This window comes from Monodelphis domestica, chromosome 7 (genome assembly GCF_027887165.1).
Source record: "Monodelphis domestica isolate mMonDom1 chromosome 7, mMonDom1.pri, whole genome shotgun sequence".
Taxonomy (NCBI): domain Eukaryota; kingdom Metazoa; phylum Chordata; class Mammalia; order Didelphimorphia; family Didelphidae; genus Monodelphis; species Monodelphis domestica.
In genome coordinates, this window is record NC_077233.1 from 31748275 (window position 1) to 31762801 (window position 14527).

At 39.0% G+C, this 14527-nt stretch overlaps 1 protein-coding gene across 1 annotated transcript in view; it reads right to left on the bottom strand.

Moving 5' to 3' along the window:
* Positions 1–804: 804 nt before the first annotated feature.
* Positions 805–14527, bottom strand: part of TAFA4 (TAFA chemokine like family member 4) — a 199245-nt gene continuing 185522 nt past the window's right edge. The window contains exons 5-6 of the mRNA XM_007500059.2: positions 10266–10390; positions 805–2367 (exon numbers count right to left, since the gene is read on the bottom strand). Coding sequence (XP_007500121.1) covers positions 2356–2367; positions 10266–10390 — 137 coding nt within the window. The 3' untranslated portion in view covers positions 805–2355. The remainder of the gene's footprint in view (positions 2368–10265; positions 10391–14527) is intronic.

Below are 14527 nucleotides of genomic sequence, written 5' to 3' on the forward strand. Positions count from 1 at the left end.
CACTGGAACTGTAAGGGGCAGATGCACTGCAATGGGCTTTGGTCAAGGAGCTCTCCTACAATAGAAGTTGTAGGTCCTTTACATACAGGTATGCATAGCAAAATCCTCCTTTTATGACAACCTATGTGATTTGGTGCATATCATTTCTCAGCCTCAGTTTCTTCATATGTCACATGAGAGGGTTGGACTAAATAGTTGCTAATGCTGCTTTTAGTTCCAAGTCTATGCTCCCATGATACCAAGAAAGCTTTATCTTGGAGGGGATGGAGAAGATCAAGAATAAAATATTCTATGAAAAAGCACACGATTGGTATTTGTACATTTTAATGAATCTACTTTTTATCATTGGTAAATTGAAATTTTTTATCTTTCTCAAAAGCATGGTTGCTCTAGGTTGGAAGGTTTTGCTCTCTTTTTACCTGTTCATCAAATACCCAAAGCTAGAACTGGTGAAACACATCTATGATCCAATCTTGCCAGGAATAGGAGATGGGCAGATCTCAAAATGAGGAATTCTGAGCTTCAGCAGACTATGCCTGCAGTAAGTTTGGCATTAAGATGGTGAGATCCCAGGAGGTAGGGAGAGGGAGGAGGTCCAGGTTACCTAAGGAAGGGTGAATCAGCCCAGCAGAGAAGATCAAAGTTTTCATGTCAATCAATAACAGGATGGGTCTGGGAGTAAACCCTGTACTTCCAGCTTGAGCAAGATAGTGAAACTCAATCTTTTTTTAAAAATGCAAAGCCTATGAGGTTTAAGAACATGTACACTCATATCCAGTCTAGAATAATTACACAACCTCCAAATCTCAGCAGGTTTTCTTTTACTTATTAACTAATACAGTATCTACCAGGATCCTAAAAGTAGTCATTTATAAAATTAAAATACAAACTCCTAAAAATCAAATAATGAATCCACACAGCTGGTTCTCTGCAATCGACTTTGATCATTCTACAGGAGTAAAATAGAAATTTAATTGTAACTGCTATAAACAGCATTCCAATATTGGTAGAACTGCTTATAAACTAGAAAGAATGTGCACAATGGACTAAATTAGTGCAACAAAGTCTACGTTTTTGGCATTTCTGAAGTTATAAAAAAATCAATCGCATGGTATTAGAATAGTGTGTATATATTCATAATCATTATGCATTTGGCATCTGAGTCAACAGCCATTCATTGGCAAATTTACATCACTGTATTTTGATAGGTCTGAGGCATCTGAATTTCAAAATAATAAAGGTAGGAGAAAAGGAACTCAGGTTTCAGGTCCTTTAACAGATACATTTCCAGAAACAAGATGAATAATGCACTGATGGGGGAAACAATAGAAAAAATATCTAAGGTGATGGGAAATTCATTATCTTCCTCTCCAAAATGAGTATTTTAAACAATTGATTCAGTTAAAGAATTGAATGCAGAATCCTTATAATTACCATAAACTACCATAAACTGGATCAAGGAGAGATTATTCTTTTTCATCTAGAACAGAGACATTTTTGAATTTTAAATAGCTTCTTCAAATATAATTGAAGGCCTGAAAATCTAGACAAAACTTTCTCTCTTTGTAAATCTGCCCTTAATAGGGATCATTAACAAAATATAGGAATAGACATGTTGCACTAATGCCTAGCTATTTCACATTCAGAAGTCAACACCTGAAGAATAATTCAAATTCAATTATTTGTCTATCTAACAAAGTTACTAAAAACAGTCTATTCCCAACAAGTCAAAATCTGAAATGATGAGGGAAATTGCACATATTGTAACCAAAATATAGAGTTCACTGAAGCTAAAGGTTCCTAAAATTCACTTCCTCTTTTTCATTGAACCATATCCATAAAACTCACTGACAACATGCTTTCCTAGCATCTCCCTTTATGTCTATTGGGCATTTGGGCAAATTTTGGCCCAATCCAATGCACTGTATACTGGATGGGAAAGGGTATACTATATATATAATGGACAGCTGTGGATTGTTTCAAACTCAATCATTTCTCCTTGAAAATCAAAATAATCACTTTTTTTGAAAGAATCAATTTGCTTTCAAAACTCCCTTAAGTTTGACCCATTTTAGGTGATTCTCCAAAATGTAATCCTTGAAAAATCAGAATGGGTTATTCAGGAGATAAGTTCAGTTTCCTTAAATCTGCATGATGCCAAGTAGGAGGCATCCTAAAAAGCAAGTGTTGCTAGAGCAGGTACGAAATGCTGCCATCCGTGATGTCCATTCAAAATCTCAAATTCCTCAAGTCCAAGAGAATCTTCATTCACTCAAAAGGTCTCTGTCGTCATCTGTGGGACCATGTTGACACACGTGCTCTTCTCACCAACAATAAAGCACAGGTAATTCCAGGCTATCGAGTGACCTACAACAAAGGAAATGAAAAGGCAGTGAGTGTCTCAAAGTACTAACTATGCATCTAAAACTCACCCTGGAAGAGACCACAGCAATTATTAAAGCAGGACCATAACACAAGCATTGAACTATACTTAGGATGGGGAGCCATTGGACTTTTGTGCCTGGGCACTAAATTTTAGAAGTGTTCACAGTATTTACAATATAAAAATATGGAAACACCTAAGCTTAACACTAGGAAAAGTAGATAGTATGGGTTCCTGAAGATCATGACAACAGAGTATAAAACTGGGCAAGTTCCATACCTAGGAAATTCAATTCAACATTTATTGTGCATAAACTATGCTAGGCACTATAGATATAAAATTTAAATACTGCAGTGTCTCTCCTCCAGGACCCTAAGGTCTATGAGAAACTCTATGGCATACACAGATAGGTATAATACAGGTTAGAATGAGTCTGGGACAAAGGACTTGGGAGAATTCAAGAAGAAAAACATTCAGTTGTAAAGGTTTTCAAAAATGAATCTGGTGATGAAAAGGCTGCCATCTTTAGGAGAGCCTTCACCAGAAAGACACCCTTGGCAAATCATGAATACAAACCAATCCACCAATCATGTATTAACCATTTAAGCAAATCATGAATCCAAACCAATCCACCAACCATGTATTAACCATTTATTGTGTGCCAGGTCCACCCTCAAGGAGCTTATATTCTACTGGTCTAATTACAAAGTCATGGAGGGGTTATCACAGTAATACACACACTAATGATATCACAGACCTTCCAAGGAACCAAAGAAAGTGTAATTGGTTTCATAAAAGGCCATCCAAAGACACCTAGTGAGTGTTCAAACCTATCAGATTGTAACTTTTGTGCCCCCCCCAATTGTGGTGCTGGGATCATAGTTCTAGAGTTTACAGGGGTCTTAGAGGTTATCTAATCCTACTCTCCCACTTTATTTTATATGTGATGAAACTCAATCCCCAAAAGAAGTGGCTTGATCAAGGCCACTAGGGTAGTAAGGGGCAGAATCAGGATTTAAATGCAGACTTTTGCCTCCAGTCCAGATGACTGGCTTTTTTCCCCAAATTTTCCAAATTATTTCTATTTCATATTAATGTTTAACATTTTAATTATTTAATTTTTAATAATTGATCATTAAAATTCATATTTAAACTATTATTATATTTTCAAATTATTCCAAATTTCTTCTCTCTCCAAGACTACATTTATGTTCATTGTTTGGTCTGAATGTTCTTATACAGGCTTGGAACTCCCACAACAAAATCATCAACACTGTATTTGTGTGCTGTAAAGAAGTTTTAAGCTTTTCTAGATTACAGACACTCATAGCTCATCAAATGATTTTATTCATCCCAAGTTAAATTAATTCCTCCAAAAATGGTTCTCATAATTTTTGATTAAAATGATAAAGTATAGGTAGTTCAAGAGAGTAAAATAATGTTGCTCTGCCTTGGGCTTTTAAAGCAATCAACATTCATTTTTTTAAGAGTTTCTTTTGGAAAACCTCTGGCTTTGCTAACAAAATAAGACCATTAAAAGGTAATTGCTGGCTTTTCTTTTATTATTCAGAATAGTTAACTAAACTTTAAATAAACATTGCATAAAACCTATACATTTTGTATCTAGGTCTCCTTTAAAACCTACAATCATAATAGTTAACATTTATATAGTGCTTACTATGTGCCAGGCACTGTACTAAGGACTTTATAACATTATCTCGTTTGATCCTAACAAAATCTTATAAGGTGCTATTATGAAGAAACTGATATCAGCAGAGATGAAGTGACTTGCCCAGGGTCACATAACTAACAAGTGTTTAAATCTGAGGCCAGATTTAAACTTGTGTCTTCCTTACCCCAGACTTGATATTCTATTTAACGCACCACCTAATGGGTTCCTTCATCACTGAAGGTCTTCCAACAAAGATGGAATTGGATTTCTGATGACTCAGAAGGCCATTGGGCCACTTCTAAGGCAAAAATTCAATGAATTAATGTATTCAAGTTAGGCAGTGAAAGCAAGAAATGAAGATTTTACTTGAATCCATCTACCTCCAGAAAAATGTCATACAACAATACAAATTATTTAGTGAAAACACCATTGTTTTACACCAAATAGTGCAGTTGGTCTTATACTAATCTTTTTTTAGCTCTGTTCATAAAGAACTATTTTTTTAAAAGAACAAATTTCTCCATTGATTCATGACTCAGTTAATAAAATACCATGAATGGACAATGATCCAACATGATCAAGGCAATAAAATGGAGAATCATATATCTGTGGGTTCCAAAATGGAGAACACCAAGGGACCTTAGAGGCCACTTAGTCCAATACCTTCACTTTCAAGGGGAGGAAATTGAGGCCCAGAGGTGAGTGCCTTGCCCCAGGTTATCTAGGAATTCATTGGGAAATCTGGGGTTAAATTTTGAAAAGGAGAAAGTTACATCATCTACTCAGCCAACAGAGAGGTGCAGGTCCCAGACCTTCATCCCAAGGAAAAGTGGCATATGCTATTTTTCTAGGGACACTTAAAATAAGATAAGCAAAACACTAGAATGAATATGCTAGAAAAGAACTAGAAAATAAAGTGTGTCCATCAATTGGAAAATGACTGGACAAATGATGTTATATAAATGGAATGGAATACTTCAGAGCCATAAGAAGTGATAAAAAGAATAGCTTCAGAAAAAGCTGGGGAAAGTTGTGTATACCAGTTCAAAGTGAAATGAGCAGAAACAGAAGAACTATGTCTTCAATACCAACACCATAAAGAAAATAAAAAGTATTGAAGAACTTTGAGTGGTGCAATGACAAACCAGGATTCTGTAACACTAATGATAAAGCAAGCTACCCTGACAGAGAGAGGTGAGAGCCTCACCAAGCAGGAGACAACATATTCTTGGTTGTGGCTGATGTGAAAATGCTTCTTCACTTGATTATGCATGATGGTTACAAGATTATGCATATTTGGGTTTGGGGGGGCTTTTTCAAAAATTTTGGAGGGAAAGTTGATGAAGATGAGAGGAAAAGGAAGACTAGCAATTGGGTTTCCAAAAAGGAAAAAATAAAGAGGGTTATCAAAGCATCTGCACAGAAGAGAACAGAAAGGAGGACAGGAGGGATCACAGACAAGTAGGATAGCTTTGAAAGTTTCATGTTGACTTTCTCATAGGCAGGAGAGGAAAAGGAAAGCTCTATGTAATAGAGACTCTCTTTTTCTGTCCTACTTTATATTTGGCAATACTCATTTTATTTGGTGTGTATTACATTCAGAATTTAAAAAATAATTAACTATTTCTAAAAGAATGTTCTAAGAAAGCAACCTTTGTCTACACTTAGATGAAAGAGATGACCCCACATCTAATTACCACACCTCTGTCTAATTACCATGACTTTGTCATGACTGCATACCTTTTTCACATTTCTATTTAAATTCAGGATCAAGTTCCAACCTGGGAAGCTCCTTGTTGAAAATCGCCCTTCATTCCTCCTTAGGACATTTCAGTTCTAGGCTGAATGTATTATTCTTTCTTTCACCCTACTTCATTCCCCTTTACCCACACCTTCCCTGTTACTGCAGAGAAGACAACACATTCTTCACAGTTCCTCAGATTTACAACTTGGGAGTGATCCTGGATTTCTTTCTGTCTTATAATAGTCAAAGGAATTGTTGAGGATTGAAGAGGTACAGGGGATAAGGAAGGGTTTGTAACAGGGAATGGAGGAGTTGAAGGGATAGAGGGAATATGGATGCTGGTGAGGTAACAGGAAAGAGATACCCCCTGCTGAGAGGCTGGCTTAGAAAAATGGGGTCCCTGAGAAATGGGCCAACTATTATTGCCTGAGGGGATGTCTTCTCTATTGATTGATGTTGAAGATACCCCAGATCAGGTAAGCACAGGCTTCCCTGAGGGACAAGCTTCCCCCTAGACCAAGGTTGCCAGGCAGGGGTCTAATAAGGGCCGTTTACGGTTGAATGACTGTCCTTAGGTTCTGTTCCCTCTATGTCCCCCTGAGATGACAGTCCTCTTATCTGACTGCAGGTTATTTAACTCAAGATGAATTTAATAACAAGTTCAAATTGGGAAACATATCAGGGTAGAGGGAATAAGGATTGCCCTATACTTTGCCACAGATTGGGTTGAGTCTCTCTCAGCTTTTGAGCTGGTGGAGGGTTTCTCTTATTCTTATCTCTGCTAAACTGTGCTAGTTTTCTTAAGTTCAAAGTTTTTAGCAGTAGACAGAAAGAGGAAGAAAAGGTTCTGACTTTCAGAGCTGATTGGGCCTGTCTCTTCGGGTTGACTCCCCTTAAAACCAGCCTTACAGTTCAAACCACTCCCTTAAACCCCTTTGTTTGATGACACAATCACAGGAATCCAGGTAGAGCACACAGTTGGGGAAATCCAGGAATAGAGGTACTTCTATCCCAAGACAGGGAGCAAGAGCTCCTTCAGGTCAGAGGGCCAGGAAAGAGAGTCCCAAGACCAACTGTCACTCTCCAAGTTGCCCCTCCCTCCACCCACTGTCATCATAGTCTATATCTTCACTCCAACATTCCAAATGCTGTCTGTTCCACCTCAGTGGCAGGAAGGCCCAAAGCTTGATTCAGTTTTCCTTTCCACAGTCTCACCCTGCTATAGCCAAGCTTTTGCAAAAGAGATCAATCAAATATATCCTCTTCTCTCTTCTGAGTCTGACAGTTCTCTTCATCACATCACATCTGGAGGACTGAAATAGCCTTCTGGTGGATCTGCCTACCCCCAATGTCTCCCCACTCCACTCCATTCTCCATTCAGTCACCAAAGTCATTTGTCATTTTCCTAGAGCTTGTTTGATCATGTATCTTGCTCGTATTTGTGTGTGTGTGTGCACACGAGCACCATGCATGCACATGTATATACTTTCTATTCACACTGTTGGAGACATTGTTAATTTTTGCTTTCTTGGTTTTGCTTTCTTCCCTCTGCATCAGTTCATATATTACTTCCCTTTCTTCTTTAGTATTTAACAAGTTTCCCTAGGGAACTTCTGAGAATGACTCTATTTTTTTCCCTTTATTTGTTTTGATGCCTTTTTATCTTTCATTACATTCATTTTCCTTCCAGCCCTCAAGACACTATTGAGAAACTATTACTTTCTCATACTTGGTAGCCTAATTGGGTCTTTTGGAAAATTTTGCTTCAAAGTAAGGTTATTGAACTAGAAATTTAGGGCTAGAAGAATCCTTACTTTACATTAGAATTTAACTTTTTAGAACTTTATGATTTGATAAAAAAAAAATCTTTTATGCCAAATTCTGATACACTTAAAAAAAAATTTTTTTACCTTCCATCTTAGAATCAATGCTACGTATGGGTTCCAAGGCAGAAGAGCTTTATGGACTAGACAATGGGAATTAAGTGACATATCCAGGGTCACACATCTAAGAAGTGTCTGAAGCCAGATTTGAACCTAGGACCTCCTGTCTCCAGGCCTGGCTCTCAATTTACTGAGCCACCCAACTCCATACACACACACACACACACACACACACACACACACACACACACACACACACCCTTTGGCCTCCAGGAACAAATTCAAAATGCTCTGCTTGGTATTCAAAAACCTTCATAATCTAGTTCGCTCCTACCTCTCCGATCTCCTTACGCCTTACTCCCCAAAATGTACTTTTTGATCATGTGGCACCTCTTGGCTGTCCTACCACAAGATATTCCATCTAACAGCTCCAAGTATCTTCTATGTTTGTCCTCCATACCTGGAACAGTCTCTCTGCTCAACTCTGACTACTTACCACCCTATCTTCTTATAAGCCCTAACTATAATTCCAACCTCTTTAGAAAGCCTTCCTCAACCTTTCTTAATTCCAGCACCTTCTCTTTATCAATTACTTCCTAATTGCTCGATGTATTGATTACTTTGAATATATCTGTTGCATGCTTCCTCATTCATTAAATTATAAGTTCCTGGAAAGCTGGAAGTTTCTTTTTCCCTTTTTTTTCTATCCCTAGCACTTAGCATAATGCCTGGTACATAGTAGATGCTTAATAAATGTTTATTGATTAATTGAAAAAATCAACTGGTCAATAGCTGACTTTTCTTCGCAGTAAATATGTCTTAGGTCAGATGGAACACCTAAACTAAAGCATCTGGGTAGATGACAAGGAGTTTCTTCAGCACACAGTAACCTGGGCCTAGAAGATAGGCACATCTCTACAAATAAATTTCCTAGATGTGCAAAAACTCTATTAAAAAAACATAAAATGTTTTATACAGTCCAAGTCACACTTCCTTGGATTAATAAAGGAAACAAAGTTTTGTGATTTCAGGATGATTCTCCAGTGTCCCACTACCACAAAACATTCTTGGGATCACAATGACTTAGGGAGCAGAATGATGGGATCACAACTTTTTGAAAATACTCAATGAAATGCCACTGCCACAGAATAAGTTTCATAAAAGTAAGCCTCAATTCCTAGCACGTGGGGTCCTAATAATGCTAAGGAGTTGTATAGTTGGAAAATCTTGAAGCCCAGGACTCTGTTCCCCAGAATTCCTCTTGTCAGCATCCCTTTCCTTGCATCCTCACGTTTGCATTGTTACTATATTGCTGGGACTCCTCCCTCTTTCTCTTCTTTATTGAGACTGCTGCTTAAGTTAGCTCCCTTTTAACTCTAGTTTTTATTTTAATAAATTTTATAAATGTCAATACTTGAGTTATTGAATATTAATTTTTTAATTCTCATAGTACATATTGCCAATGCTTCTTGACCTGACGATCTTCAAAGAGGCGGAGTTACTCATTAATCTTAATCTCCAGAATGCATTTGGCCTATATTCATTACCTTGTTTTTGCTTTTATGAACGATCACTAAAAGTGCTATCCTATCCCAAAATTTGCCACAATGTTTAGCACTGACATGTGAGTGTAAGACACTAAGTTTTTGTTGATCAAACATTTTCATGACTCTTTTATTACCCCATGTGGGGTTTTCTTGGCAAAGATACTAGAGTGGTTTGTCATTTCCTTCTCCAGATCACTTTATAGAAGAAATTGAAGCCACCACCATTAAGTGACTAGCCCAGGATCACACAGCTAGTGTCTGAGGCCAGATTTGAACTCACAAAGATTAATTAATTGTATTATTGTAGATGACTTTATTCCAGGTCTGGCACTCTATCCACTGCACCACCTAACTTCCCATTAAGACACTAGAGAGATGAGCATTTAAAGATTTTTTTTAGATTTCTAATTTACTAGTATCATCAAACATTTAATCTCACCTAGTAATAATATGCACCAGTAGGATCCTAGATTCAGAACAAGAATGAGACCTTAAAGGCCATGTAGTCCAACAACCTCATTTTATAGAGGAGACTCGGAGGTCCAGGGACTGGAGATGTGACTTGTTAAAAATCTCCATACCCCTCCCTACCTTCCATAAATTAAAAACATTGCCTTCTATTGCTTGAATCAGATTTTCAATCAGATAAACCATGATTTTCTTTTTAAGGGGCATTTCTATTTCAGGGATCTGTATGAGGATATTTGCCGTAGTGTTTTGATACATTAGCCTGTCATCTAGAGAACCTCTGCTTTAAATCAGGCTCACAAAAGAAGTAAAATAAATTTAGTATCACTGACTAAAAAACGAGCTACTCCACCAAATCATAGCTCCATAAAACCTGGCATGAAGGAGGATGCTGGGAAATCTCCTTTTAGTAAAGGCCAAACCATGGGGTGGCAGAAGAACAATCAGCTTGATCAACCTGAAATACAGTTCTCTCAATGTCTAAATTAGAAAACCATGAAAAGTAAACATCATTAATAACTGGCCACAGCCATTGATTCTGTTCAGGACATTGTTTTCCTATACTTACCTTGGTGGTTTTGACTTTGTTGCCACTGCTGCAAGACCAGCCAGAATAATCTGGAAGCACCTTACAATCCTCTCCTTCCAGGCATGGGTTCATGTGACACCACCATTTCTGTAGGACAATGGAGGCTGGAAGAGAGAACACAAGTCATAGGCATGAAAGAGTGCTGGGGGGGGGGGGGGCAGAGGGAGGGACAATACCTGCATTCACGATTGGTTTACATGAACGCAACTGGTAAACAAATGTGAAATGTCTTCATTCATAATTACTCTCATAATCAGGAGGGAGGGAGAGAGGGAGGGAGAGAGGGAGGGAGGGAGGGAGGGAGGGAGGAAGGAAGGAAGGAAGGAAGGAAGGAAGGAAGGAAGGAAGGAAGGAAGGAAGGAAGGAAGGAAGGAAGGAAGGAAGGAAGGGAGGAAGGGAGGAAGGGAGGAAGGGAGGAAGGGAGGAAGGGAGGAAGGGAGGAAGGGAGGGAGGGAGGGAGGGAGGGAGGAAGGGAGGAAGGGAGGAAGGGAGGAAGGGAGGAAGGGAGGAAGGGAGGAAGGGAGGAAGGGAGGAAGGGAGGAAGGAAGGAAGGAAGGAAGGAAGGAAGGAAGGAAGGAAGGAAGGAAGGAAGGAAGGAAGGAAGGAAGGAAGGAAGGAAGGAAGGAAGGGAGGAAGGGAGGAAGGGAGGAAGGGAGGAAGGGAGGAAGGGAGGAAGGAAGGAAGGAAGGAAGGAAGGAAGGAAGGAAGGAAGGAAGGAAGGAAGGAAGGAAGGAAGGAAGGAAGGAAGGAAGGAAGGAAGGAAGGAAGGAAGGAAGGAAGGAAGGAAGGAAGGAAGGAAGGAAATAAGTAACTGACCTTTGAGTTCCATCTACTTTCAAATCTATGACTATCAAAAAAGTGAATAAATTGTCCATTTCTCCACCACCTTCTCACAGAATCACAGAATCTGAGAGCTGAAAGGTCCTCAACAACCTTCCATTTCAGTCTATACCCAAAGGTGATCTCTACTATAATGTGCCCAATGCTTACTCATCCATTTTCTCTCTTAGAATTTGAATCAAGTATCCCATTGCAAAATGTGGGAATGCTCTGAAGGAGCCATGATTTTGTCAGAGTAGGGAACTAAATCCTAATGAGTTGCTTTGAAGTTTTGCTTTTGAAGGATGACCTAAAAAATGTCCCCAGAAAGACAAAAGGTAGTTGAAGGAACTGAGAATATTGAGCCAGGAGAAGAGAAGATTTGGGTGTTGGAAGGAAATGGTAGCTGCATTCCTTGGCTAGGTTTGGGTCACAAAAGTCCCTTCCCTCTCTAAGATTCTATGATGCCATCCAAGTGATTAGCCATTAACACTGTTCATATGCAGCAGAGCTGAGGCTCATTGCCAGGTATTTAGACTCAGTCTTGGTGCTCGGTCCACTCTTCCATGACTGAAAGATAAGTGATGCCAAAGTGTGTTGGTGAGACTTTGTATTAAAGGTGGTGAGCATCCATCCTTCCCTTCCTTTTGCTACCAGTAACCACTACAGTAGCCAGGAAGACAGGGAAGATTCATCTGCCTGAATAAAAACAACCAAAATTAACATTCCAGGGTGAGCTGAGCAGAGTCAACTCCACGAAGCACCTGGGCCCAGCAGCAAACTCATTTCTGAAGTGCAAAGACAAAAACACATTAAAAAATTCCATCCTATCTTCACGTTTCACTTGCTGTTCAGCCATCTGAATAAAACAGAGCCCATCCAGCCTCTCTGCCCTAATTCTGATCACTGAGGTGCCACTTGAAGTCAATTATTGCACAGAAACACTCCAAACAAATGAAGAGAGGGATGCCTGGCACTGGCTGGCTTTCCAGTTGCCTTGTGCTAATTAGCTCACCTGCAGAATTCTCCCTTAGACTTGCCTCACCAACTACCCAGCTGGCAACCAGGAGGACCTGCTAATGAAATGATTTGTATTTTCAACCTACAAAGCAGGAAATAGAGCAAGATTTATCACCCACATATCCCGTGCTTGGACAAGAGAGGCTCTCTCTCTGGGATGTTGTCCAAACCTGCGGTACCATGCAAAAACCTGTTTGGAATCAGAGGACTCGGGTTCAAATCTCAACTTTACCTCTTAGCAGCTATGTTAACTTTGAGCAAGTCACTGAACCTCTGTGAGTCTTCCCAAATCCTTCATTTGTAAAGTGAGGAGCCTAGAATAGGACATCTAAATCCTTTTTAATTCTAAATCTATGGACCATGAGTAATAATTAAAATAATAATAACTAATAGTTTTATGTAACTCTTGAAAGTTCACAGATCAACTACATATATTACATCATTTGACCCTCACAACAACCCTGAAAAGTTGGTGTCATTTTTTAAGTGGGAAAACTGAGGCACAGAGCTAAAGGACTCACCCAGGGTCACCCAGCTTGGAATATGGCAAGATTCAAACTCAGGTCATCTTAACTTAAGTCCTATGTTTTGCACCACCTAACTGCTTCAATGAGAAGGGGGAAATTCAGTCAAGCCTATTATTCATCCCCGTTTTTCTTACCCCTCCCAACCTCCTGGAAAAAATTTTCCAAGTTTGGTTCAATTCAATGGTTTCAAGAGGATTCAGTCAAACTTATTTGTACATAAAAAGTAGCCCAAGTGTGTTTGGTTACATCCTAGTACAAATATTGATGCTTTGTTTTTCTCATGTTTAAGTTGGGTGGCAGATTCTCAGGAAAGAGAAATTTAATAAAAGATCCTAAGAGCTCGGACCTAAAGCTAGAAGGAAAACTACAGACCATTTAGTCCAATCTCTTCATTTTTCAGAAGAAGAAACTGAGGCTCACTGAGGTAAGTTGCCCAAGGCCACAGAGGTAAGAGCTCAGCCAAAGTTTTGAACTGGGAGCCCCTGGCTCCATTTCCTAACTTCTTTCCACTGCACTATTATGGATAAAGAACTAAAGATTTGTGACAATGAGCAGCTCTGCTTTCTAACTACAGAGGGAAATTGTCATGGATATAAAGTTCTTCATTCAGAAAACCACAAGATAATGAGTAAAATCTGTAGATCAGAGCTTAGAAGGGCAACTAAAACCTTTTTATCTCCAGAGAAAAAGGATATCTAGCGGAAATAATCCCTTCTTTTTTGAAAGGCAGTGTTGCTTGGTGGGTATGGAGATTCCATCAGAGACCTGGGTTCAAATCTTGCCTCTGACATGTCCTAAGTAATGACCCTAGGCAAATCATTTAACTTTTCAGAGGCCTCATTTCTCCCAGACTATAAGTTCACCTGTACTGTGTTGGTAGATGGACTTGGTCACTGAGAGCCCTCTATACTAATGAAATCACAAATATGGTAAAATTTCTTTTTGACTATGTTCATATCCTAATAAGTGCCAATACAGACACTGAATTTAATCAAAAAATGCAGCCTGCTACTGAGCTGCTCATTGACTGAAATGAGCAATTGTTTCAAGTTTTTACAGCCATTAAAATTCTCCTATTATGCTTTCTAAGTGGATCCTGGATGTCCTACTACTGGACGCTAAGATCTGGGGGTTCCTGCCTTTCTGGAAAGCTGTTTATCATCCAAAGGTCAGCCTAGGCTTAAAGAAGCCTCATTTCAAAGGAGACAAATAAGGGGATGCATTTTCCCTACAGGAACTCTCAAAGATGAAAGTTTGTGAGGGAACAAGAGTAAGATGGAACACACACACACACACACACACACACACACACACACACACACACACACACACCCCACTGTGTGCTTTGAACAAGCCTAAGAGAACTGATTGTTAAAAGTTCAAGAGGATCACTTTTACTTGGGGAATTGGCAAAAGCAACAAATCAGGAATTGATTTATTGTTTTACTGATCACCACGACTTAAGAAAATATTGATAACATGGATCCTACTTATTAGTACATCACGGGTACAATCTTTTTCTTAGACAGCTAGTTGTTAAACATTTACCAGCACACTCTTCAATGGCCCTCAGTAAAGGGAGTAATCACATTAAAAAATCAATTCTTCAAGTAATGAAGTCCTTCATGACATTTCTGTCGCAGAGGGGAGGTAGAGTGGTGAGCCAACTTGTTTGGTCACAACTATTGATATTTGCCCTACTATTGACTTATGGTCTATATAGATTTCCTCATATAAATGTTCATTCTTAGCTCAGGGAGTTGTAGAAAGGAAAGTATAATTCTCTCATTGACTGTCTCTTTGTTTCTCCATCTCAGTCTCTCTGCGTCTTTCTTTGTTTTTCCCTCTCTCTCCATCTCTATCTCTGTCTCTCTG